At 44.6% G+C, this 27,869-nt stretch overlaps 1 protein-coding gene and 1 long non-coding RNA gene across 2 annotated transcripts in view; both read right to left on the bottom strand.

The window, feature by feature from the left end:
• The window catches only part of LOC309539755 (uncharacterized protein), a 43,371-nt gene extending 19,729 nt beyond the window's left edge, over positions 1-23,642 (bottom strand). Inside the window, exons 1-6 of the mRNA XM_082236104.1 lie at positions 22,272-23,642; positions 21,602-21,766; positions 20,413-20,606; positions 13,376-13,436; positions 11,328-11,467; positions 10,132-10,232 (exon numbers count right to left, since the gene is read on the bottom strand). Of these exons, the coding sequence (XP_082092230.1) occupies positions 10,132-10,232; positions 11,328-11,467; positions 13,376-13,436; positions 20,413-20,606; positions 21,602-21,766; positions 22,272-22,563 (953 nt within the window). The 5' untranslated portion in view covers positions 22,564-23,642. The remainder of the gene's footprint in view (positions 1-10,131; positions 10,233-11,327; positions 11,468-13,375; positions 13,437-20,412; positions 20,607-21,601; positions 21,767-22,271) is intronic.
• A 350-nt stretch (positions 23,643-23,992) lies between these two features.
• Positions 23,993-27,485, bottom strand: LOC309538489. Its single transcript, XR_014222226.1, has 3 exons — positions 26,590-27,485; positions 24,463-26,364; positions 23,993-24,010 (listed from the first exon to the last, which is right to left on the bottom strand). It is a non-coding gene; the product is annotated as an uncharacterized lncRNA (long non-coding RNA).
• Positions 27,486-27,869: the final 384 nt, after the last annotated feature.

Genomic DNA, 27,869 nt, shown 5'->3' on the forward strand with positions numbered 1-27,869 from the left:
TCCTAAAAATATTTGTTTAAAATTCTTAAAAAGTAAGGAACCTGAACATCTGAGAAGGGTTTGGATCTGACCGCAGCACTCCCATGGAACGCATTGCCTTGGCCTCTACTGCCACCAAGAGATCAATGCCTGCAGATGTAATATCCTTGCTCTCAACTGTCAGAGGGACACTTTTACCCATTCCAGCCCCCTTTAGATGGCATTCAGCAGGGGTTGGAATTAATTTGTCACTCTCAAATATTTATTTTCTGATTTATCAGTACTGTAAATTGCTTAGTGTCTGGACAAAGTTGAAAAGTGGATTGTAGCAAACCAAATGAAATTGAATTCAGGTAAGACTATGGCGCTGTGGTCTAAACCACTGAGTCGCTTGGGCTTGCTGATCAGAAGGTCGGCAGTTTGAATCCGCACGACGGGGTGAGCTCCTGTTGCTCGGTCCCAGCTCCTGCTAACCTAGCAGTTTGAAAGCATGCCAAAAAGTGCAAGTAGATAAATAGGTACCGCTCCGGCAGGTAGGTAAACGGCATCTCCATGCGCTGCTCTGGTTTTGGTGTTCCATTGCCCCAAAAGTGGTTTAGTCATACTGGCCACATGACGCAGAAAAACTGCAGACAAATGTCGGCTCCCTTGGCTTGTTAAGCGAGATGAACGCCACAACCCCAGAGTCATCTGTGACTGGACTTAACTGTCAGGGGTCCTTTACCTTTTAAGACTATTGTTGGCACCAATCTGTCTCGAAAGACAGTGAAAGAGAGGAGAGATATAGCACCTGCTGTCGCTGTAGGAGAGATATGTTTTATTGCAACTGGGGAAGATGAAGGTGTCTCTCTTCACTGTTACAGATGCACCGTAGCATTTCTTCTATCTGCGTTCCTCTCAGTAGTACCGTATTTTTCGCACCATAGGACGCACACACATTTCCCCTTCATTTTTGAAGGGGAAAAAGTGCTTCCAATAGAGCAAAAAATACGGTAATTTCTCCTCTGGTCACAGCTGTGAATGCATGACTTGGCTGTCTCCTTCTCTCCAGGCACTGCAGTCATCTGCAAGGGTTTCCCACACAGTGGGGTTAATGTTGCCAGCCTTCATGTCATGTTTGTAGACATATTTATACCTGAATTCAGATATGGCTAAACACAACAATAAGTATTTACAAGTGCTTGAATCACTTTACAGACATAACCCTCTGAATTCCATACCACATTCTATGATGGGATACAGTGGTACCTCTGAATGGGAACGGGATCCGTTCCAGAGCCCCGTTCGCATCCTGAAGTGAACGCAACCTGCGTCTGCGCATGTGCAGGTCACAATTCGCCACTTCCGTGTGTGACGTCATTTTGAGCGTCTGCACATGCACGAGTGGCGAAACCCATAAGTAACGCGTTCCATTACTTCCGGGTCACCGTGGAGTGTAACCTGAAAACGCTCAACCCGAAGCTACTTCAATCTGAGGTATGACTGTTCTGACCTCACATTGCAAAGAAACAGTACCGGGACAGAGAGTTACAGTCATATCTCGGGTTACAGACACTTCAGGTTGCGTGTTTTTGGGTTGCACACCATGCCGAACCCGGAAGTACCGGAACAGGTTACTTCCGGGTTTCAGTGCAAGCGCAGAAGCGCTAAATCGCGTTTTGCGCAGAAGCTCAAAATCATGACCCACACATGCGCAGATGTGGCGCTGTGGGTTGTGAACATGCCTCCTGCACAGATCACGTTCGCAACCCGAGCGTCCACTGTACTGGTTTTCCCAAGATGACCTAGTAGATGTTCCATGAAAGGAAAGATTTGAGCTATGGCAGGCGTAGGCAAACTTGACCCTTCAGATGTTTGGGGACTACGATTCCCATCATCCTTGACCACTGGTCCTGTTAGCTAGGGATGATGGGAGTTGTAGTCCCAAAACATCTGGAGGGCCGAGTTTCCCTATGCCTAAGCTATGGGTTTTACAGGTAGCATCAAGACAGTTTTTTTAGGCTAGAGTACAAAGTGAAGCAAAAGTATTCATAAAAACCTGGTAAGAGAGACTACATTAAAATTCCTTGTACATTGTTAGATGCAACAATCATACATGCATGCATTTTGCACTGTGTACTCACAGCAAGGCTTGTGCACATTACGCATTTTGCAAACTACTTCTTATATAGGCTGTTTTCCATGTAGCAAGTTTGCCACACAGTGGTCCTCACACGTCTGTTTCTTCACTGGCCTTCTGGAAACAAAGCTGTACTTAGAACTCCACCTTGTGGTGATTTATCTGCTCCATCTAATGAAAAGATATATGGTGGAATTCAATACAGTACTGTGCTCTTTCAGTCATTCTATCTGTGCAAGCATTTCATGACACCCAGTAGAATTATCCCTCCTCTCTTCTCCCTGAAATTAACAGAAAGGCAGTGGTGGTGGTGTTAGGAATACCCCCAGAACATTATTAAGCTCTAACTGTATGTAGGTTTTATTTTATTTGTTTTTTATCTTATATTTTGGAAATGTACATCCAGGGTTTTTTTCCCTTTAAATTTTTGGGGGCCTCCAAGAGAGTGGGACCCTAAGCAATAGCTTGTTTAGCTTATACGTAAATCCCGCACTGTGTATGATGTATGAAATCTGTGTGTTTATTTTGCATAGGTGTATTGGGACAATCATGAACATCCTGGAGTAGAACAAACAAGTTGGGGCCATGCTGAATCACAATCTCACATAGGAGGAGAATTAAGGATTAGGAAATGCTTGTTCCTCAAGTACAGTATTGTTACATTCTGGGGCTAGATCAGTGGCATACCATGGGGGTCTCAGATTCAAGAGGCGCCCTGTGCAAAGCCAAAATCCACATCCCCCTGCCTCTCACCTCCCAGTTACTGTACTTCATAGTTGTGGCACCCACTGTGGTGTCCTTGAGGCTTCACAAACCAGTTGTGTTCCCCTAAATCTGCCTCTGGCTAGATGTTCAGCTTTGAATTGCTACAGCTCAGTGCAATGGTTCCCAATTAGCTAATTACTGAGGACCTACTATTTTTCAAAAGCCAAGCCATGGACCCCCTACTTTTGAAAATTTTGATAACTCTATAGTAGTTACCTGTGCAAAGCAATTTTTTCAAGAAAATTTGGGGTGGCCCCTAATAAGCAAAGGATTTTAGGTATACTAAAAAGCAGACCATAAAATTTGTGATATTACCACAAAATGCCTATCTCCAGACAGTAGGAAAAACTTGTCTCCATTGCTCCACTACAACTGAATAAACAAACAAACAATTGTGTCCCTAACTTGCCAATGTTCTATATGCTGAAGGTTATTTATATGAGAGAGTATTCAAACATGTTATTTCCTACTTGTAATCTGAGATGGTACATTTTAGCAAAACTTTGTAGCATGTGGTTCTGCTGACTGAGGGATCTTGCACCTTCAAGACATAGGTGAAGGCCTGGTCAGGGCTTGATAAAGTATTGGTGAAGACTGAGTAGAAAACAGCTGGAATTTTGTAATGTTGGTAGTAGTAGTAGTAGTAGTAGTAACAACAACAACTTATTTAGTTCTTCTGTGCCCAGGTTTCATCTCTGGCTTAAAGAGATTAATTAGTCAAATACAGTACTTATTTGGAGTGAGGTTTTTATCATTGCTGATTACCCGATAAGAACGAACTGTTGAATTTATTAGGATTCTGCCGTATATCTGTTTCCTCCCACCCAAAATGTATCTACATAGCTTCCCACAGAAAACAAGAAAAAAAATCCACACAGGCTGCCTTTTGCACTACATAGGCCTGAGCGATGCATTGATGCATCACCCAGGACCGGCATGGGAGCAGACCATGATGGTGGCTTTATTCGGCAATATATCATGAGTGAAACCTCCAACGTACTTGACTCCCTCCAGTGGCACTGGTACCAGAGGGATATACCACTAAGTGAAGCTGCCACCCCACTCTGCCTCCATACTACTGCAGAGTGAGAAACAAGCTGCATTGGTGAGGCACTGATACAGCTTGTTTCTCCCTCCACTTCTTTAAACTGCTCAGCTGAGGAGAACACAGCTGCCTGTGCCTTCAACCAGCAGTTTTAGTGAACCCCCCACCCTGCCAATGGTTTGCACTAGTACGCAGGGTGGGGACTCTGTTAAAGGGCTCCAACCCCACCCCACCCCCAGATATAGGGAGCCCCAGTGCTTCTGCTCAGGTGCAAGCCAGAGAAGCATCCAGGCTCCCTCAGCTGGGGGGCAGGATGCCTTCTTAGGCATGGGAGCTGTTCAACTGTGGGGTAGGAGGCCTCTTCTACCCCACAGCTGAGCAGTTCAGTGAAGCCCCAATGCTCCTCGACTCGCACTTGAGCTTAAGAGGCATCGGCACTTGCTCACCGTGTAGGGCTGGGCCATGTATCTCAGATGCAGCACCCAAGATAAATTTGAAGTCATTGTGATATATCAGCATATACAGGTATTTAGCTGCTGATATATCACAAAGAAGCAAAGATAACCAGGGTTGAAGCAATGATTCTTCAACATAAACTTCATTGGATTGCTCATGTGTGGATGCCTGATTATTGTCTTCCAAAGCAACTACTCTATTCCGAACTTAAAAATGGAAAGTGTAATGCTGGTGATCAACAAAAGAGGTTTAAAGACTGTCTCAATGCAAATCTAAAAAAAATGTAGTATAAACACCAACAATTGGGAAACACTTGCCTGCGAGCACTCCAGTTGGAGAACAGCCTTTACCAAAGGTGTCATGGGCTTTGAAGACTCTTGAACTCAGGACGCAAGGGAGAAAAGTGCTAAGAGGAAGGAGCACTTGGCAAATCCACACCGTGATCAACTCTCGCCTGTGAACCAATGTCCCCACTGTGGAAGGAAGTATGGATCCAGAATTGGCCTCCACAATCACTTATGGACTCATTGCTAAAACTGTGTTTATGGAAGACAATCTTACTCGACTATGAGTGATCACCAAAGAAGAAGAATATCATAATGTTGCAAAGAAAGTATTGCCCAGCCCTAGCACAAAATTAAATCATCAGAGAGGAAGCTATTGTGCTAAACGTGGCAATTTGCTTAGGTATTTCCCCTGTTGGACTTCCAAGATGAGACATGAATCCAAAACTCATAAGCCAAGAGTCTCTTGAAACCCTACCTAGAATAGGGTTACCAGATGTCCCCGTTTCCCAGGGACAGCCCCCAGATTTGTGAATAAGTCCCCGGATAAATTCCATCCCCAGAATGTCCCCGGATTTCATCTAATGTCCCTGGGAAATGCAGCAGCAGCTGTCTCAGCACCCCAGAGCAGTTGGCTCTGGCTGACTTCAGGAGCTGCTCGGAAGTCCCCATATGATGGTGGTGCAGGGGCTCTTAAGATACTGCCTCCACCTTCCCTGACCCTAGCAACTAAGCTGTGAAGGGAGGTTTCATGCTGCCTATTGGAGCAGCCTCCCAACGCCTCCTTGCGTGCAAGCGGTGGCGGGGGGTCGCTCAGTTAGGCAATGGGAAGCCTCCCTTCCCAGCTGAGGGATCCTCGCCCCCTCCTGCTTGCACGCAGGTAGGAATGGGATTGGGGCTGCTCCAGTGAGAAGGGAGGCATTGCGCTGCCAGAGCCTTGCTGCCACTCTCGGCCCTCCTCCGTTTTCCATTCCTGACCCACTGCACACCACTTCCCCCCCACCACCACCAAAGAACCAACAACTCAGGGGCTGGCCAGGCTCATGGATCATGGAGAAAGGAGATAGAAGCCTCAGAGGAAGGGGAAACGTGGCGGTTGAAGTCAAGGCAGTGGCCGCCCCACTGCCACCGCCATCGCTGCAGCATCAACGTCCCAAATGTGATTTATTTATTTATTTAAAGTGTCCACGGATTCATTGAAAAAGATCTGGTAACCTTAACCTAGAAGCAGTGGAAGAGTCCTCTAAACTTGATAGTCATTGAAAACAAGTAGGATGGCAAAGTACAGTCACCGGGGCGGATCAGGCCCGTCTGGGTCCTAAATCCACCCCCACCCCCCTGGCCATTTAAGAACCCTCTACAAAGCCGAGACTCCCGGCAATGGCGAAGGTGGGAAGAGGCCGAGTGGCGGGGGCTCTGCCAATCGAACGCCGTGACTGGTTTACCTCAGTGGTGTTTGATTGGTAGAGACCTCCCCGCGCCGCGCTGAGGTAAACCAGGCATGGCATTTGATTGGCAGAGCTGCCGCCACTCGGCCTCTTCCTCCTGTCACTGCCACCCCAATAGTGTGGACCAATAGTGTGGACCACCCCTCCTGTGGACCAGGGAGCGGAGCAGACGAGCTCACTCTGCCTACCTGCTATACAAGAAGCGGTGGTGGCAGCAGCCCCTGGAAAGGTAAGCGCAGTGCCCTCTTTCTCTAAGCAGAGGTTGAGTGATCCGTGGATCATTATTGTGGCTTTCATTGTGTAATTACCAAGATAAACAAGGCCCTGACAGGGGATGGTGTTGCGGACCCCTAATTGGGAACCACTGATCTTGTGTTATAGAATAAGTTGACCTATTGTGCAGACAGCTGGGGTTTGGGAGTAAGTGAACAGGAAATTGTTCATTTAGTCCTGAACCCAAGGCTGCCTCTAGATTTCTGGGGTTTCTTGGGCACAAAGTATCATTGGGCCCCTTGCTTCCTGAAATGAAACCCCACCTCGTTCATGGCCCTCTTTCAGGTCAAAAATCTTGACCAACAGACTAACCTCCTATGCCAAAGAAAAATACAAACTTTTTAATTTTATTGGTTGCCCTTTTTGTATATAACATTGCTTACTTAGAAATAAACAGAAAATACACATACCCATATTTTTCGCTCCATAAGACACACTTTTTTCTTCCTAAAAAGTAAGGGGAAATGTCTGTGCGTCTTATAGAGTGAATGCGTGGTCCCTGGAGCCGAATTGCCCAGGGGCGAAAAGGAGATCATGGTATTGTTGTTTTTTGAAAGAGGGAAGTGGGTGTTGAAACAAAGCCACTGATCGCAAGCGATCAGAAGTGAGATAAGGGATGTTAGCAATAAAGGAGGCTGCCTGAGAGGGGGGAGGTAAAAGCCCATGGATCCTCAGGATTTTTACATTGAGTCGCCCCAAATTCACCATCAGATCACATAGCATGTCCATGGCTACAGCCTGCGCCAAAAAAATCACGCACCCACTGTTGCATGGGGCAGCAATGGTGCAAAAACATGGTTACAAAGCACGGATCCACATGGATCCTCAGGATTTTTGCATTGGGCTACCCCAAACTCACCGTCAAATCACATGTTTGTGGCCACAGCATGACCCACAAAAATCATACATCCACTGTTTCGTTCAGAATATTTTTTTTTCTTGTTTTCTTCTGAAAACTAGGTGCGTCTTATGGTCGGATGCATCTTATGGCGCAAAAATACGGTATATCTTTTAAAAAGCAGTCAGAACGAAACCCTCATTATGTATTGCAACAAAGCTGAAAAGTGATGTTGATATCTATTGATACTTAGAATGATCACTAAGGTGTGCCTATTTAATGTATATGTCAGTTATAATTATCACTGACAATAAATTTTTACATCATATTGCTTTCCACCCTTGAAACATGCTCCACACACCCACAATTTTTCTCAGGATCCAGACTTAATTTCTTTACAGAAAAAGAAATAACATCTATATATTCTCAGTTCTTACCTGCAAATATTTATGTCCACAAAACCACAGTGGTAGAGCTAAAAAAATTATGCAACGGTGATGTGTTAAAAGGCTTTCCTCATCTGATAATAGAAAGCATGTCTGCTTTTGAGTTTTAACTGCGATCTTGTTCCAGAAAAAGAAAAACAGTATTCTGAGAGCACAGATGAAGGTGCAATACAAATGTTTCAAAATCACTTATGGGGGGCGGGCGGACCCCTTCTACAATCTTTAGCATATTGGTTGTTCACCAGAAAAATCCACCGTGTTTGAGTTTGACCAGAACTTGAAAAAATAAATCTTAAAAAATAAACAAACCACATCTCTAGGGTTTTTTCTACCAGCAATTAATACATTTTCAGTCAGTGATAGAAACCCCCCTGAAAATCTGCTCAGAGGCAGAAGGGAGTAAGCAGTAATTGTTCCCTACCACCACAAAACAACTACCCTTCATATATTTATATAATGGGACTAACAGTCAAGAGTTATTAGCGTTCTGCAAATTTCCTATCCAAGGAGCTAGTTTGTCATAAATATTAGCATTTCTAATGCCTTTTATCTGAACAACCAACCTCTGAATAGCCTGCTCTTCCAGTTTACAGAGAATCTGAGGGTATTAAACACAACTCACCACTGATTCAAAGGGCAAGGCAGCCAGTGATAAAGAGATTTCTGTAGGAATAGGTATACCAGTAGCAGAGCAGAAGTTGTCCCTCTTCTTGATGTGTTGACCACTTTGTGCCACATCCTGGACTGATGTGTTCAGTAATGGGCAGGCAGGCACTTTTTGAATAGGAGGAGGAGGTAAGCTCAGTTCTCACGTGGCAGCTGCTCTTTGCAGTGCCTGCCACTGCCAATATGCAATAGCATTTGGGCTGTTGCATGTCAGGTGATTTGATGGTTGGCAACCACCATGGCTGGCAACTAATAAGCTCACACTCAAAAGCACAGGTACCATGCCTCCTACCCAGCATATCTAACTCTGGCCATGGCCTCAGTATTCTCTTAGGACAGCTTTGTATATGCATGCATCTCAACTGCATGCTGGCTTCCCTTGGGCATCTGTGAATAAAGGATCCTGTACTAGAAGGGCTTCATTTTTTTAATCAAGCAAGGCTCATGTTTTTTAGACTTCCAAACCCACCCCTCCACACATATCCCTCCTGCTAAGGGTTGCTTTTAAATGCATAAGGCATAAAATGACATTCTTGCACGCACGCACACACACTTTCTTAGAACACACATCCTCACATGTACATAAACCCTTTCATAGAATTGAAAAATGGATAACTGAATCATGAAAATACAAAATTTTATATACCGTATTTTTCGACCCATAGGACGCACTTTTTCCTCTCCAAAAATGAAGGGGAAATGTGTGAGCGTCCTATGGGGCGAATGCAGGCTTTCGCTGAAGCCTGGAGAGCGAGAGGGGTCGGTGCGCACAGACCCCTCTCGCTCTCCAGGCTTCGTGCAGATCTCCGCAAGCCGTGGGAGCCCGCGTCAGGCTCCCACGGCTTGCGGAGAGTTGTCTGTTCTGGGGGCTGAGGTCGGGGGAAACTTGGGCTTCCCCCGCCCCAGCCCCACACCTGGAAGGGGGGAAATTTGCCTGCATGCGGAGAGTTGCCTGCATGTCGAAGACTGGGTGCAGCTCTCCACAAGGCACGGGAGCCCGGCACTGGGCTCCCACGGCTTGCGGAGAGTTGCCTGTTCTGGGGGCTGGGGTCGGGGGAAGCTTGGGCTTCCCCCGCCCCAGCCCCACGCCTGGGAGGGGGAAAATTTGCCTGCATGCGGAGAGTTGCCTGCATGCTGAAGGCTGGGCACGCTGAGCTCAGCGTGCCCAGGCTGGGCGCAGCTCTCCACAAGGCGCGGGAGCCCGGCACTGGGCTCCCACGGCTTGCGGAGAGTTGCCTGTTCTGGGGGCTGGGGTTGGCTTGGGCTTCCCCTGCCCCAGCCCTGCGCCTGGGAAAAAAATAATAATTCCCCCCCCAAAAAACTAGGTGCACCTTATGGGACGGTGCGTCCTATAGGGCGAAAAATACGGTATTTAAGTCTAAAACTCTGGCCAGGTGTTACCTCAAGACTGGGGATTTTTGTGGGAAAAGAATGGAAGAAGTGTAAATGGAAGGGCTTTAAAAAAATCAGGATGGAAAACCACAGTAAACACAACAGGAAATGGAAGATATGGAACTGGGTGCACATTAATGAAATCATAACGAGAAAATAAGTATGAAATATTATTTTGATATATGGTCACAGATGAGAGACATCGTGTGGACACAGACCGATTTTTTTCAAATTTTTTTATTAAATATTTTATTGGGTTACAAAAGTACATAAATCATCTCTGTTTTCAGTACATAACGTCCTTTTGCAGATCATTTATACTCAATGTTAGTGTGGAGGAATTGTTGAAGTTATTTGAGACAAAGTTTATATATTTGATTAGAGAAAAAACTGCTGAAATTTACTAATAATTCATTTCAGGGTTTTTTCTTTTCTTTGTGAAATCTTTCCATTAAAGCATCATAGATGTTTCCAGGAATTTGCTGGTGTCTTTGAATTAATGCCTGGAGTGCTGCCTTGCTCTGAAAATGAGGAAAAGAGGGGAAAGTTATGCATCTCACTACTACAGCTCCATGGGCATGTAAATTAATCCACCTGAAAAACTATAGTGAAATGCATATGAAGTCTACAAATCTATATACAAACAATGATTCCTCATTTGAACTCCTTCAGCTCATGGGGATGACGACTAGGATCTGGCCTCACCCTAATTCAGGGGTTACCAATGCCCTCCAGAAGTTATTGGATTGCAACTCTCAGCACCAGCCAGTTTAGCCAGAGTAGAGATTATGGCAATTGTGGTCAAGTAACATGCCTAACTGATAACCTTATTACAGGCTATTAAACATGAACATCAATATTGTATCATATACTGTCCAGTGTCATAGGAACTGAGTAGAATAAGCCACATTGAACTAATGCTATTTAAAACAATAACACTATCTGTTTATTTATTTATTTAAAAAACACCATCTCAAGTTTCTCTAATCAATAAGTATTTGAAAGTTCAACACATTTTGATTTGCAAATAACGTATGCATACTCAGGAGCTAAAAATGAGGGTCAACCTAATCTTTGTCAAGTCACCATACACACACACACACACACACACACACTGTTCATCAAGAACAAAATAAATGCCTTGCTTGGTCAGACCAACTTTCCTTGCAAGAAAATCATAGCAACCAGCACTAGGTACTAGATGCCCAGGTGACAGATCATGGTCAGTTTCAATTTTCTACCCACTCCTGACATAAACCTTGTGACAGATTCTCTCTGTTCAAACAAATATAGATATTATTTTCAAACAAATAAAAGGCTACAATAGTCATGTACAAATAAAACTAGAATTCTAGGACTTGAGCCTATGTTTAATAATGTTCTAACCTCCAAATGGCTTAGCAATATAGTTCTAAAGGTGACAATACTGCATTGCAGCCTACATGTTTTTAGAAAAACGCTTTCTCTTTTCAAACTGTTTTAATAGAGGGCTTAGTAAATGTATTACCAGCTATTAAAGCTAACAACTCATTTCTCTTAAATAGGAATATTTTGAGTGCACATTTATAATGAAACAGTATTGCTGGTGTTTTATATTGGATTAGCAGAAAACATACCTTTGTTGCTAACTCTGGAGCTGTTATATTTGGATCATATGGAATGGGTTTACCAATATATGTACGAAATTTGACTGGAAATCCACCATATAGAGGAAGAAAAGGCACCCGAAGAGATTCAAAACACCACTTAGCGAATCCTTTTTAAAATCCAGAGGGCAAAAAAGAAACAAGCAAGATATCAGCTTTCTTTCTGTTAAAAAAATGTGAGTGCCCTTTATGTTGGGGGGGGCGAAGGAAAGTCATTTTTTTTAATCTAAAAATTCTTTTCATTAGGCTCAGTCCATTGCTCCACTGCTGGGATACATATATTGATGTACTCTGATTACAAGGGTTCTGCTGTTTACTTCAATGAGCACACAAAAGCATCCTGTTGGAAGTTACTGAGGGAATCCTTGTGGATTTGAATTCACTGCTGTGCCTGCACCCAGAAAGACTTCTAATTAAGGTTTACAGCTTCCATTGCAGATCAAGAAAGTAGCTCTTCAGAAATTAAAACAACATCTGTTGGTAAATATGCAGCATTGTACATATGTGAAGGGTTCTGCATGCCTGAGACTATTTTCTGAATTCAGTGTTTTTGGGATATCCATATGTACATTCATTTTTAATCTGAATCTTATCAATCCTATTCCAAAGGCACAGGTTTATACACATCTTTAATACTTTTGTACATTCAAATCATGTATGTTTAAGCTCAAAAAGCTATAAAGTATGGGTAGGCAAACTAAGGCCCAGGGGCCGGATCCGGCCCAATCACCTAAATCCAACTGGCAGACGGTCCGGGAATCAGTGTGTTTTTACATGAGTAGAATGTGTACTTTTATTTAAAATGCATCTCTGGGTTATTTGTGGGGCATAGGAATTCGTTCATTATTATTTTTCAAAATATAGTTCAGCCCCCCACAAGGTCAGAGGGACAGGGAAAAGGTTTTCTGACCCCTGCTATAAAGGTTTTAGCTAGAGCTTTAATTGATACTAAACTCTTCAAAGCTATATTCCGCTGAGATCAATAGCAGTACTACTATTTAGCTCTTGCCACATTCCAGTCCCATATCACATAAGGTAAAAGGGAATTTGCTTTTTCAGAAGGAGAGAGAATGAGCTATCTTTCTCCAAAGTGTTTGGGCTCTGCCTCTTTCAGGTAACGAGGTAAAGCAGGCAGAAGCCAACTTTGTTGCTTTTCATAGTTTTTAGTTTAAAAATAAAGGTGTAAAACAAGAGAGCCCCCTCCCAACTTCTTAAGGGAATTACCCACTAATTTTCTCTGCTCTCTGTGCATCCATGGGCACTAGGTGCTATGAGATGAGGTTTTTGTGGCTGCTGAGGTAATGCAAAAGATGGCCAACCAGCTGGCTCCCTTACTCAGCGGTTCATTCCCTGCTTAGGACAAAGGAGGGAAAGAGAACCTATTGGCCACTTTGTATTGAGGCTGGCTTGTTCCCTGCAAGTGTGAGCTGGCAGAAGGAGGCAGAAAGCCACTTGAGCACTTGGATTGTGCCCCAAGAAAACACCTTTCTCAGCTGTGAGGAGAAAGTGGTGGAGCCATGCAGTATATTCTGCTTATTCTCTTTCCTGATAAGAATGTTTCTGCATTGAACACCTTCAAATTAAAGGGAAGCGAAAAGAAAACACTGGCTGTTATCTTCTTCTGGTGAGCTCAACAGTGAGGTCCAGGGCTGGTTGGAAAAGCTTCCTAGCCCTGCCTGTGTTATCCTGACCAATTGACTCTGCCCATAGCCAAGATGTGATGACTCCCAGTACTTAAGGAGAAGGAATAGTTTTTAAAGATTTTAAGTTAAAACTAGAAGTCCACATTAGTACCAAAATTAAAACAAATGTCCAGACCCACCATGAAGCTCCTAGCATGCATGTGAGCTTGCTGCTCCAACAAACGCATTAGCAAAAGCTTCCCCACTCTGTTTAATGAACAGGATTTATTTTCATGTGTAAGGAAGCGCTATGCAAGTCTTTTGAAGCAGGCACTGAGCTGCAGGCTGGAGAACACAACATTTTAAAAGTACAAGCTAAATATCTGCATGCCTTACTTGTTCGTCCAAAGATCCTAAATCCTTCCCGAACATTTTGTGTATGCATTGGAATGATGGGCTAAGGGAGGAGAGAAAAGATGATAGTTTAAGTTAGCATATTTAAAGTTCAGTCTTTATCTTGAGAATAAATATACACACAGGTAGCTGATGCTACCAGAAAGGAATTCTGTAAGTTCCCACCCAGCTGGCAAACCACTTTTACAGTCTACCTTGGCTCCAAAATATATTTGACCTGGCAATATATTGCGAATAATAATGTGTGTGTGTGCGTGCGCTATGCAAAAATCACAATGCGGGGGAAATCATGAAGCCGCTACATAGCTGCATCCTTATTTCATACATTGTGATAGATCAGTATATAACAAATGTTTAGCTGGTGAAATATCACAATATTGAAAACCAGATATTGCTCAGTCCAACTTGGTACCATACTAGTAGCCAGTGGCTTCCTCAACACAACTGTTAGATGCCAGCAACCAGGCTCTAGAAATCTGCACTTGCTGCAATTTCTGAACCAACCTCAAGGGTAGTCCTACAAATAGTGCATTACAATATTATATAGTCAAAATTGCCAATGTTTCAAAATTGTAGCCAAGCTATCCCAATTCAGGAACGGTCACAGACAACAGACCAACAGAAGTGAATAAAAATCACTCCTACCCTAGCTGGATCTTGAAGTACCCCCCAGAATATGTAGCAGAACTGCAACCCTATCCAAAACACAACCAGTCTCCCAAACACAGGAATGGCTCACCCATAGTGCTTCTGTCTTGTCAGGATTTAAGCTCTTGTTTTACTCTCCTCACCAAAAGTTCTACTTTCCCTTCTCTTTTTTATTCTTCTTCCCCTTCTAAAGCTTCTATAAACTGCACATTGAGGCTCAAAGACATGATATGGCATGTTGCAAGTTCCCTCGTTCTGCAAAGGTTGGCCAATAGGTTGCAAAACTTGCTAATGTGATGACACCCATGAAACTTGCTTTGCTAGACTAGATAAAGGAGCAGGAATAATCTCCCGCCCTCTTCATGTGGGTGGGGAGCCTTGGCTCTTTTGGTCAGGTAATGCGTGTTTCTAAGGTAGACATTTTATGTAATCATTTGTCATATGAAGACCATGCCGTAGATATGTGACAATCTGACTGCTGTTTTTGAAGTACCAACATCCTTCAACAAATTCCCTGCAAAACACTGCATATGTTGTGCTTTGCCTGACTTTACACTTACCTTGGAAGGCATGTTGCCTCAAGCTTGAGTGATTCTTTGTGATCTTATACTAGCCAAAAAATCCCTTACTTTGGGACATTTTCTTAACTCATATTAGTTGGTGTCACCATGTATATATTGTATGTTATCTGATTGTAAATTAAGATACAATTCAGTAGTGATATAAAAGTGTTGTAATTATATTATTAGCCTATTGTGTTGCTTTTGGATTGTCAGATTGTTCTGTTTGCAGCACAGGGGATCTTTGTTGTTTATAAATATGTGACAAATTGGCTTAGGGAAATGGTGAACAGCTTGGGCCTTTTTTTACAGGTCATATATTATTTTCAGAAACAAATGCCTGCATCCTCCCAGGCTACTCTGGTAGTTGAGGCTATGGCAACAAGAAATCAGCTAAGATGGCAATGCGAGACTTTCGAGAGCTAAAAGATAGAGAAGGTAGCATGTACAGTGAATGCTGGATATTCTGAGACAGACTGTCATTTTTAATAGAACTGATGACACACAAACATTTCCCATGGCATATTAGCAAACACCTCTTTTGTAGTGTGGCTTTCTCATGTTTTGAAGCAAGTTTTGCAAAACTGGTAAAAATTAACATCAGTGGCTGAAGTGTACATGATACCTTTATTTGTTATAACCTGTGCTCTCTTTAACGAAAAATCTTCTCTCCATTCTAACTTGATACTATTATTTATTATTATTATCTATGAAATTTCTATACTGTCCATCCAAAGATCACAGGGCGGTTTACAATACAGTGGACGCTCGGGTTGCGAACATGATCAGTGCAGGAAGCACCTTCGCAACCCACAGCGTTCACAACCTGCAGCGCCGCGTTTGCACTTGTGAGGGTCGCAATTCGCCGCTTCTGCGCGTGCGTGTGACGTCATTTTGAGCGTCTGCGCATGGGCGAGCGCCGAAACCCGGAAGTAATCCATTCCGGTACTTCTGGGTTCGGCGTGGTGCGCAACCCGAAAACACACAACCTGAAGCATCTGTAACCCGAGGTATGACTGTACAAATACTACTAGGCTTCATGTTGCAACATACTTTTTTTAAAAAAACAAGAATCAATCTTTTAATTATGAAATGGAAATATCCTTTAAAAATATGATGATCTTGTCTATTGGGTAGTTTTAATTTTCAAGATTCAGTCAATATTAGCACTTCCTGACTTTCAAGAGCAGAAGACTTCAATTAGCACTTTCAAGAGCAGAAGACAATAAAATGCAATTAAGACCCATTGTTTTCATTTAAAATGTTTTACCATTTTTCTCTCTCCTGCACTAGGAATTATATCATACCTTTTTACAGTATTCCAAATGGGTATGTTTTAATCAGTTATTTCTCACCGCTCAAAGCACTTCTTGAAGCAGAAAGATACTTTTTTAAGATGCTTAATTTTCCACATGTCTGGATTTAATTTGAATTTTTAGAGTGCCACTATTTAACTCTGAAATGTACAGAACAGCTGTGTGTAGGACCAGGAAGATGTGGCCTTCCATATGTTGATGGTCCGCAACTCCCATCCACCCTGACCTCTGACCACGCAGGGTGGGGCTTGTAGAAGTTAGAATTCAACTAAACAACTGGAGGGCCATAGTTTCTCTGTACTGTACCGTATTAACTATAAAATGTACATAGGTTCAAATATTTTAAGTTGCCTTGCTAAAAAGCATATCACTTACTCAGAAGGTTTAATTAAGTCAATAAAGATATTCAGAGCTGAAGTTTGAAATTTAACTAGTGCCTTGTAGTCTTCCTTTTGTTCTGAAGAAAACAGAGGTCACAATAGTAGTGCTTGCATGCAGCAATCATTAATTTATGTGATATTTACATGGGAAAACTCCTCAAAAGATTCTTTTAGAGACTGGAGATTTATCTTCACAAGGTGGATCTTATAGACCGAGAAATGAGAATTAATGCAAATGGAAGGACCAGCGCAAATCCTGATCCCCTTAATAATCAAGTTACTTCAGAAGGACAGTGGACTCGAGCCCTGAAATCAGTTACAGACCGATACTTGGGCATCTTGGATCTTCTCTGCAGATAACAGGCATAACCACAGGTAACAGTTTAAATATAATTGTTTGGTAGATCGCTATTACTTCATTTTACAGCATGGATCTTAGTTATATTAAGTGAATCCCATGCACATGAAAATTATAATTTTAGAGGCCTGGGACATCGCAGCTGCTGCATCATGAGTGTTGGAGAAGGCCTCTCCCTCCTCAGGCTAATTCCATCTGGCCTAGGGGGCGGGGCCCAGGCTCACCTCCGTAATAGCTCTAAGGACACTGGTGCTGCTGCAGCAAATGTTAAAGATGATTATATATATATATTAAGGTGTTTTAAAGGTGTTTTTATCGTTTACTTTGTTGTACCACCGTGAATGGTGGTTTTTATCTATGTATTTTTGTTTGTTCCGTCTTGTTTTGTTTTTGGGGTTGGACATTGAGTGGGGTGGGGATTGGTTTTGTTTGGGCATAATTGTTTTTGGTTGTTTTGTTTTCTATTTTGTAAATGGAGGTTAGTATGAGGCTTGGGATTGCTACTGTGGAGGGGCGAGGGAGGTATGGCGGTGGGGGCAGATGTTATAGGTGAAGGGGATCGAGATACGGATATGCTCGTACCCCTTCCAATCTGCGCCCCATCCCGAGAGACGAGGGTAGGGTGAGCAAGGATTACTCACCTCCTTCACTGGTGTTGTGCAATGCCAGGTCTATAGGCAACAAAACCACTACCCTGCGAGATTTCTTTACCTCGCAGGGGGTCGACCTGGCTTGTGTGACGGAGACCTGGGTGCGCGAAGGGGTAACTGTTACCTTACGAGAGATGGCGCCCCGGGTTTCTCCGTCCTCCACCAGTCACGGACTGTGGGCCGGGTGGGGAGGGGTGGCAGTATTAATCTGGGAAGATTGTTCTTTCAGGGCTCTACCATCGCCATCGATCCCCGGCATTGAATGTGTTGGCTTAGTGTGGGGCTCCGAGGAGAGCTTGGCTGTCTGGCTGGTGTACCGGCCACCTAGCGCACCAGCAGCCACCCTGTCAGGCCTGCTGGAGGCGGTGGCCGGCTGGGCCTTGGAGTTCCCTAACCTATTGGTATTGGGAGACTTCAACTTCCACGCTGATGCCACTCCCTCCTCACAGGCTCTGGACCTGGTGTCTTCCATGGCGACACTAGGGCTCTCCCAGTTTGTTTCGGGCCCCACACATCAAGCAGGCCACACACTGGATTTGATCTTTGGCGCCGGTATAGATGTGATCATGTCTCCTTCGATGAAGGTGCCATGGTCTGATCACTACGCTCTGAAAGCCAGGATTGACTTTCCACCCCCACCCTGCTTAGGTGGCGAGCCGATTTGGGCTCGCCCGCAGAGGCTGATGGACCCGGATAGATTCCGTCAAGCCTTGCGGGACCTTGCTCCCCCTGGCGACTCATTGACTGAGCTTGTTGAGGGCTGGAATACCCAGCTCCTGGTAGCCATTGATGAGATCGCACCTAAGCGCCCTCTGCGACCCCGCAGAAACCGGGCTCCCTGGTTTACCGAGGAGCTTCGGAAAATGAAGCGGGACCTCAGACGGCTAGAGCGAGTATGGTGGGGTGCCCGTGACGGAGCCTCAAGAACATCTTATAGGGTTTTTATGAACACCTATGAGATGGCAGTGAAGGCCGCTAAGAAGTCTTAACTTCTCGGCCTCCATTGCATCCGCTAGCTCTCGCCCGGCGCAATTATTTAGTATAATTCGGTCTTTAATGTCCCTTGAAGGACAGCCAAATTTAAATAACAATCTGACACACAGCTGTGAGGCATTTGCGAGCTTTTTTGCGGAGAAAGTCCTGTTGCTCCGCCATGACCTCCCTGCCAATTTGGATACAATAAAGGAACTGGAGGCCCCTCGACTGTCCTCGGCTCCAGTATTGGACCACTTTGACCGGATATCCCCAGCCGATGTGGACAGATTCCTCCAAGCTGGAAAGCCCACCACCTGTCCTCTTGACCTGTGCCCGTCATGGCTGATTAGAGCGTGTCCAGATGAGGTGCGGGACCCCCTAGGGGATATCATCAATTTGTCCCTTGGCACTGGGATATTCCCAGGGGAACTGAAGGAGGCGGTGGTGCGTCCGCTCTTAAAGAAAACATCATTAGATCCCTCAGATCTATCCAGTTGCCGCCCGGTCTCGAATCTTCCATTCCTGGGTAAGGTGATTGAGAGAGCGGTTGCTGAACAGCTTGGTAGGTTTCTGGATGAAACATCTGCTTTGGATCCATTCCAGTCCGGCTTCCGTGCTGGTCATGGGACCGAGACGGCTCTGGTCGCCCTAACAGATGATCTGCAGGCAGCTGGATCGAGGCGGGTCAGGGCTGCTGATTCTTCTAGATCTGTCAGCAGCCTTTGACATGGTCGATCACGAACTCCTGGACCACCGCCTTGCCGACGTGGGGATCCAGGGCACAGTCCTTCAATGGCTGTGCTTGTTTCTCTCTGGTCGGGGACAGAGGGTGGCGCTTGGGGGGGAATTGTCATCGCGCCACTCCTTGGTGTGTGGAGTGCCTCAGGGTGCGATTCTCTCCCCGATGCTTTTTAACATCTTTATGCGCCCCCTCGCCCAGCTTGTCCGGAGTTTTGGGCTGGGTTGCCATCAGTATGCTGATGACACCCAACTCTATCTGTTGATGGATGGCCATCCTGACTCGGCCCCAGACACATTGACCAGATGTCTGGAAGCTGTGGCTGGATGGTTACGTGGGAGCCGGTTGAAGTTAAATCCTTCGAAGACAGAGGTCCTCTGGCTGGGGCGGGACGATATGGGATCGAGGGGGCAACTCCCATCTCTTGCGGGGGTCCAATTAGTGCCAGCACCGTCCGTTAAGAGTTTGGGTGTAATCTTCGATACCTCCCTCTCTATGGAGGCGCAGATTACAGCTATAACAAAGGCGGCATTTTTTTCATCTCCGCCAAGCTAAGCAGTTGGCTCCTTATCTCTCTCGCCCTGACCTAGCCACTGTGATCCATGTGACGGTCACCTCCAGACTGGATTATTGTAACTAGCTCTACATGGGGCTGCCCTTGAGACTGACCTAGAAACTCCAGCGGGTGCAGAATGCCGCGGCGAGACTCCTTATGGGGTCTTCGCTGCGAGATCACATTCATCCGGTACTATACCAGCTGCAGTGGCTCCCGGTGGAGTACAGGATCAGGTTTAAGGTGCTGGTTTTAACCTTTAAAGCCCTATACAGCCTAGGACCCTCGTACCTACGGTCTGCAAATAATAACATCCTCAAGGTCCCAGGCCTCAGAGAGGTTAGGCTGGCCTCAACTAGAGCCAGGGCCTTCTCGGCTGTGGCTCCAATCTGGTGGAATGCTCTGTCACAAGAGACTAGGGCCCTGCGGGACCTGACATCTTTCCGCAGGGCCTGCAAGGCAGAGTTGTTCCACCAGGCCTTTGGTCAGGGCGCAGCCTGACTCCCTCCTATGGCAACCTGCACAGAATTTTGCTTAATTGGTTGCCATCAATTTGATTTAATTAATTTTTATAATGAAATATTTTTAGATTGTGTGACTATTTGACTGTTTGATTATTTGATTGTTGTTAGCCGCCCTGAGCCCGGCTTCGGCTGGGGAGGGCGGGATATAAATAAAATTTATTATTATTATTATTATTATTATTATTATTATTATTAACAACATTTTTATGTTAAAAAACATAACATGTCTTCTAGCTGTTTAGCTTCTTATTTTGTTTGATAACATATACGCATTCAGAAGTGTCCAAATGTATAATCATATATGAATAGTACTTACCACTTTGGCATCTATAGCCACTTGAGCAAAACCTTTCCGATTTTTCCATATAAGTTTGTATGATTTATCACTAAATAGTGCTTCTCGAACTCCCCCTGGTGAAATTCCCAGCAGATGGCCATTTTTTAGAACATTTACACACTCTTGCTGTGTACCAGGTAAAAGCCACATTACAGCAGCTAAGTTTTTTAAACCTATAAAATATAAACAAGAAGACATAAACAAATAAACAGCCCCAAACCTGGCTCAGCTGAAGATATGCCAGCATAACTTGCTCATCCTGGCTGAACTGAGACTGACTGAGCAAAGGCTTTTGAAAGTCACCCCAAAAAGGGTGTTCTGAGGATGTGGTGGGATGGGGAGCAGGGAACTTAGACTGGATCTTAAGCCCAGTCCACTCAGTCACATGACCTGGTGACCTGGCATAGAACCTTTCATTAAAGGCTTGTTTTCCATTGGCCAAGGACCCACCAATTTGCTCTCTGGCATAGAGCAATTTCCCTTGCTACACTAAGGGCCATTAACTCATCAAAAAGCTTGGCCAGCTTGTTCAACAATGGAATCCTTCATTTTAACCCTTGCTGGATCTAGGACCCCGGGAACTCAGAAGGGACTCAGGCATCAAGCAGGCTATACTCACAACACTGAATCTTGTGCTTCAGATATTTAATGCTAGGCATTAAAACTGTCTAATCTAATGAAGGACTTATCTAGCCAGTGTAAACAGCATTACCCCTGATGCTAAGCAGAGAGAAATTTATAGATTTTGCCATTTTGATAATAGATAAAATCTTGCCAGTTTCTGGAAATCACAAGTGGGGAGAGTGATCCTGCACAAGCTTGGATCTTCTCTTAGGGACCTGACTGGCCACTGTGAGAACAGGATGCTGGGGTAGATGGCCTCATCCAGCAGATTCTAACTCCCTCTGTTCGTTTCTTTAATTTAATGATATAAGATGCTTTTTCATGACCACTGAGGACTAGGCAATGCTTCCTGAAACGAGCAGAGAAAACTTTTGATGGCTGGTAGTTAGCAACCTACTAACCTGTGTCTCCATTAACTGCTCCTCACTAGGAAACTGATGCTGCAAAAGGCTGAAGCTTCCTAACACCATTTGGGGGAAATGGGGTATATTTTAGTATTACACACATTACCTGAAATCAGTTTTAAATTAACAAAGAACATCACCTGGAAATTTGAAAATACAACGATCAGCTACTGTATAGCAACTTTGGCGCTTCAGAAGAAAAAGTTTGGATAAAAAGTAAGCATAATCTATAGGAATTGCTCCATGGTAAAATATTATAAGGCCTGGTCCATCTGGTAGGTTTTCTATGCCATGTATTTCGTAACCTGTTTGGAATACAAAGTGCAAAAGGGTTGTTATTTCAAATTAAGTAACTCTGAATGGGTAACTGAACTATAGTAGATTCCAGTGGTGTAGTGTGAGGTGCCAAGGGGGCCATTGCCCCGAGACCACAATTTGGGGGGTTGTGAACCCTCAAATGACACACTATCCACGCCCTGCCCCTGCCCATTGTGTGAGTGCCAACACAGCGGTGGCAAGGTCTGGGGAGCAGAGGGTGAAGGGCACTCTCTGCGCCCCTTTCCCACCCAGCACGCAACACCTGGCTGCAAGAGAACGCGGACAATACTCTTGACCCTCCTTCACCTCACCCCTGCCCTGCACATGAGCGCTTGCCTGGTGGCAAGGGCTGAGCAGCGCTAAACGTTGATAACTAGTTTTGTTATGTTTGTAATTATGGTAAATATTATCATGTTGTAAGTTGCCTTGAGCAAGGTTTTAATTAAGGAAAGGCAACATACAAATCAGAAGATGAAGATGAAACATGCTTACCATTCAAATATCTTCCAAGTCTATCCCACATGAATGTTATAATTAGTCGTGCACCATCCCATGCTTTACTGGAATAAGCTTCTTTTAGTTTATGTGTCCTCTCATAAATGAAGAGGACCAAAGAAGAAAGGTAAAGAAGAAGCAGCACACATACAGGAATTGTAAAAAACAGGATGTTGATAAACACCAGCACTACTGAACAGATGATCACATATGGGAGATATTCAAGAAAAATCCATTCTTCCATCAGATATGTAAGGCATGTAGAGTATGTCATAGTTGTATGTAGCATTTATTCACACTAATAATGTCCTGGGTTTTTTAAAAGAAAAAGAATAAAACAATGTGAAACCCTTTCTACCACAAACTGTAGTCTCCTCAAAAAAAACTTGAAGCATCTCTTCATTCCAGAAAAACCAGTTGTGAGCTGCTAAATATTCCTCCTGTTCTAGAGATACTAGCAATACAATCAAATTATCTTGCCCAAGAACTGCACCAGCCAATCTACATCACATGTCTCACCTGAGGCTGTGAACACTAGTTCTCTGCACCATAGATGGTAGAACAATATGTAGAGTCCAGCTGATTAAGGAGGGGACGTGCTGCAGGCACACAATACTGTGAGCAAATGTGCCAGGATGTTGTAACTATCACCATGGAGCAGGTACTGAATGGTAACCCAGTAAATTTCTTCTGCCTAGAAGCATAGCTTGGACCTCGTATCCAAAATCATTTTAATCCTATACATATTCACAGTGCTGCCTTCTGCATATTTACTCAAGAGCAAGTGCTACTGTGCAAAAGGAAGCTTATTCCCAGGTAAACGCTCCTCTGGCACATGTGCCTGCCTTCCCCCAGCATGTGGCACCCCCTGGGTGCAGGTGCCCACTGTGTCTTAAGTTCAGGGCTGGAGACTTAACAGTGTAGTTCCTCTTTGCAATGGGCTAGATAGGATAGAAAAGTCGTCCCCCCCCCCCCGCCAACTTGTCCTCCTAGCTTCAGAGTGAAGCCAGCAGCACCCAAGTAGCGCAGAGTTCCATTTTCTGTCCTCAGAACATGTGGGTGGGCCAGGTGCCTCTAGTGGGCTCTTCAGCACCACCCAGCAGAAGTCCCCCAATGGGGCATTCTGGGGGAGCCCTGAAGTGGATCTCCCCTTCACAATAGGAAAAAGCGCTACATGGGAGAATAAGGAAGATCGAAGGCGGTGCTAGAAGGCTGAGTGCTCCCGAGGGCTTGGCAAAAGGAATGAGGGTTGGGTAGAAGTTGACAGACGCCAGGGTCCCAAACACCTGGAGGTCCCCTAGTTGTGTGTGTGGGGGGGAGGGCGACTGAGTGACGCCGCAGCTCTCTCAGAGTTGCTCAGCTCCACAGCCACACAGTGGCGTAGCGTGGGGGGTGCAGGGGGGCCGGCCGCACCGGGCGCAACATCTGGGGTTAGGGCAAATCCACGGGTTAGGGGGCGCAAATCCACGGGTTAGAGGGCGCAAATTACTTGCCTTGCCCCGGGTGCTGACAACCCACGCTACGCCACTGCAGCCACAGCAGCTCCACCATTCCCTCGCCTCCCCCCCCCCATCAACCGCTCTCCCGCCCTGCTCCGCTCGCGCGCTTTCCCCTCGCCTCGCCTCCTCCCAGGCTCTTCTGCGCGCCGAGCTTCCTTCAGGCGAGACGTCCTCAGCTCCTCGCGTGGGCGCTTCGCAGGGGGACCGGGGAGCTCCCGACGGTTACCTCGTCCGTCGCTAGCGGAGGGCGGAAGGGGAGAAGAAGAAGAAGAAGAATGACACGAGGAAATGGGTATCGGCCGCCAGAGATCCTCACCGGCGCTTCCTTCCGAGGGGCTCGGCTGCTGCTGTTCGCAGCAGGTTGTCGGTGAAGGTAGCCTCAAGCTCGAAGCGTCTGCTAGGGAGGAGTCGCAGGTGAGGCTGCCTCGAGCTGTTTGCGCCTACGTACTTAAGCAGGAGACGGCCTGTTTTTGTAAAAAAGAAGTATATCGGGTACTTTCTACCATGGGGTGGGGACAGAACCTCAGTTTGCTATGTATTTTTATTTAGATTCTAGCACATTTGCAAACGAAGCAGGGTCCAGTATGGTTTCAAATTGGCTGAGAGACTTTGTTGGGATAACTAGATGACCCTTGGAGCTCCTTCCAACTCTACAGTTTACGATTCTATGAACAAAAACGTTTACTTACATTCCTGCTAAGCCTCAATTGCCTTTACTTCAGTCACCTCTCTGGGAGCGGCAGAAGGCTTGTCTGGTGCACTTTTTCGTTGGCTAATTTTCACCCCTATGGAGACTTGACCCTTTATGTGGTGGTTTAAAGAGACTCTGGTGGGTGTGCCATCATCTGTATGAGGAAACAAAGCATTGTGAAAAAGAGGGAGGGCTTGTGGAGGCTGCTTCTGGGAAGTCGTGGCCCTTTTTAATTAAATGTAAGCTATGGGGTCAAGAGGTGCTTGCAAGATATCCTGCAATGCGTAAACCTTGATAACATGTTCTGTTTACAATATTAAATCCTAGCGCTGCATCAGGAAAAGCTTTTCCATTGGACCTCTCTCTTTAATTCTCTTTAATTTAGAGCAATAATCACATACACATATGGTGGTCTGTTTTACTCTATTTTTGAGGGGAGAGGTATTCGTTGTGACAGAGTAGTAGTACTTTCCTGCATTAAGGGGTTTGATCAACAGGGGAGAAATAATTTGATAGCCTTGCCTTCTTTAATTTGTTTGACATGGTTAGTTTGTTCTAATTTTCTTTTTTGGAGTCTTGTAAAGACCATTACTCTTCACCCCCCCACCACAATGCTTTATCACCAGGTTCTCAAGATTTATGAGGATTTATAAAGTAGCTGACCTTCCTTATCCACAAAAATGCTGTGTCATGAAGTTCTCTGTCTGCAATTCAGTCATAGATGCAATAAAGACAAATATCCATGCCATATAAAAGGCAAATAAAGCCGAAAAACAAAATACAAACAGGTCTCCAATCTTCACTAGTCCCTTCATGAATCAATTGAAGAAGAGCTAAAACCTACCAAAATCCATTAAAACCACTTAGAACCTACTAAAAGGCAGATTAAAAACCACAAACTTCCAGAGAGGGATATTATCTCCCAATCTGCTGAGTCCCTTCCAGACTTTTTCCTTTTACTTCAGGAAACAGTTAATTTGGGGTAAAGTTAACAGAAGTTAACGCGCAGGAAGGACCTCCATCAACAATATCCTTAGCTTGTGTCAGAGGAATGAAAAAATTATGTTATCAGCTGCATAATTCCCTGATTAAAAAATGCATGGCTATCAAGTACATTAGAAAATAATGGACAGAAGGATTTCAGAGCAGAATCAGCATGTTGATTTGCTTCTGAAATTATATCTTTGAATCCTGCATGGGAGCAACCGTGAGAGTAAACATGAGCAGCATAGAAAGGCGCAATTCTATTTGTCAAGAGATTTTTCAGTGTCAAAAACAAAGAGTAGATTAAAATCTAGCATAGGAGAAAGATAGGAATTAGCCAAATGTGTTAAAAAGATATCCCACTTCACACAAAAATCACGAAATGCAGTGAAAGTGTAGGCTGGTCTCTGTCAGTTTCCTGATTAGCTGCAAAAAATATGCCAGTTATTTTCAGAATCCTTATATGTTAAAACACTCTAGAGGTGTTGAATAAGAACCTGCTTTTTGGACAGGGTACCTGTTGAATTAAAACTAGGCGTGAATCTTTAGGAGGGTTAAAATAAACTATCCCAAGTTAATCAGTAAATGCAAACTGATAGGAAAGAGAAGAACTCATTAGGGATTCGTGTTCCTCTTTAGAAAAAAAAGCAAATAACAAACAGCAATATCAAATCCAGTGTTAGGCAAATGTAGCCACTTTAAAATCACTATTCTGTCAGCAGCGTCTGGGGAAAAAAGTAGTCCTGTAGGTGAAAACATTGTATCAAGGAAAATCACTCTTATGAATTGACCCCAAAACTCTGCAACTGCTGTAAAGTAAATTCATTAGGAATTTTAAGTTGAGGGAGGAAAAGAGAAAAAACAGTCTGCAACAGGTGATGAAGAACAAGTCTCACTGTCTGAGGTGGAATCAGACCTGTATGAATAAAAAAAATTCCTTCCAGTAGCACCTTAAAGACCAACTAAGTTAGTTCTTGGTATGAGCTTTCGTGTGCATGCACACTTCTTCAGATACACGGTGTGCATGCACACGAAAGCTCATACCAAGAACTAACTTAGTTGGTCTTTAAGGTGCTACTGGAAGGAATTTTTTTTATTTTGACTATGGCAGACCAACACGGCTACCTATCTACTACCAGACCTGTATGCTATGTCTTAATTTTATAAACCACCATAGGGCACTGGAACTGAAATTAGCAAGTTCTGCTGTCATTAGATTCAAACCAGCACTGCCCTTAGCGGCATGGCGCAGATCTGTCACAGGAGACTGTGTGTTAAAAGCAACTGTGTTAGAAGCAATAGGTGGCTCTGCTAATTTAGCTTCAGTAAAATCCTGACAGTCAGCTGGCACAACAGTCTTTGTTCTCCCATTTAAACTCAGGCTGGAAGACCATCCGTTGTGGCATTGCCTGTCTTTAGCAGGATGAACTGAAGGAGACAAAGCTGCTGCTTGTTGTTGTTGTTTAGTTGTTTAGTTGTGTCCGACTCTTCATGACCCCATGGACCAGAGCACGCCAGGCACTCCTGTCTTGCACTGCCTCCCGCAGTTTGGTCAGACTCATGTTTGTAGTTTCTAGCTGCTGCTAGGAGGGCAGATTTGTGAGTCTCGGTGTCAATATTCTGGGAAGGCTTACTCATTTGAGCAATATCTGTTTCTGGCTTCTGATAACTTGCTTTAAGAGCAGTCTTGCAATCAGCATTTTCATTTTCATAAGCCAATTGTTTCATTTAAACTTCAGAGGCTTCAAGGTTTGGAATTTAAGTACTGGCTCCTCTTAGCCCATCAGGAATGCCATGCAAGCCATTTTCTGTCACACTTCGCTTCAATTGTTTAAAAACTGCGAAGGGCAATGATTCATGGGCTCTCTGTTCCTGTGCATTCTGAACAACAGGACAGACTGATAATAATGGTAAGGTGTCAGCTATTTTTCCTTCACTGCTTCCTTCTGCCATATTTGGAATAACCAATTTTTGCACTGCGGTCTGAGCCCCTTACGGGCATTGGTCCAACAAAGAAGGTGGCATGGAATTTACATTCGACCCCAGACTTCCGGGGTGGCGCCATCGGTAATGACGGACTCCCTCTGATCCGGAGGGACTAGCTCCGTGGAAAACGGGTCTTCCCGCTACGGCGAAGCGGGGACCCTTTCAAAAATCACAGGCGGATGAAGCCTGTGACCATGGGACTCGGCAGGCACCTTTCGCGCCCCCCAACTCGTAAAGGAACCCCGTTACAGGCTCCGGAGCGAAGAGGGACAAGTGGCGCGGTGCTGAGAGTCAACTGCTTCTTCTGTGGAGAGAAGCCGCACAGCCGTTGCTGGAGAGCGCTGCCTTTTTCATGGGACAATTTGGATTTTAAAACAATTACCCATGAGTAACTTAATTTTGGACAATTGGACTTTAAATAACGACCTGCAAGTA

The sequence above is a fragment of the Podarcis vaucheri genome (assembly GCF_965113315.1).
Source record: "Podarcis vaucheri genome assembly, chromosome: 8".
NCBI classification, from domain to species: domain Eukaryota; kingdom Metazoa; phylum Chordata; class Lepidosauria; order Squamata; family Lacertidae; genus Podarcis; species Podarcis vaucheri.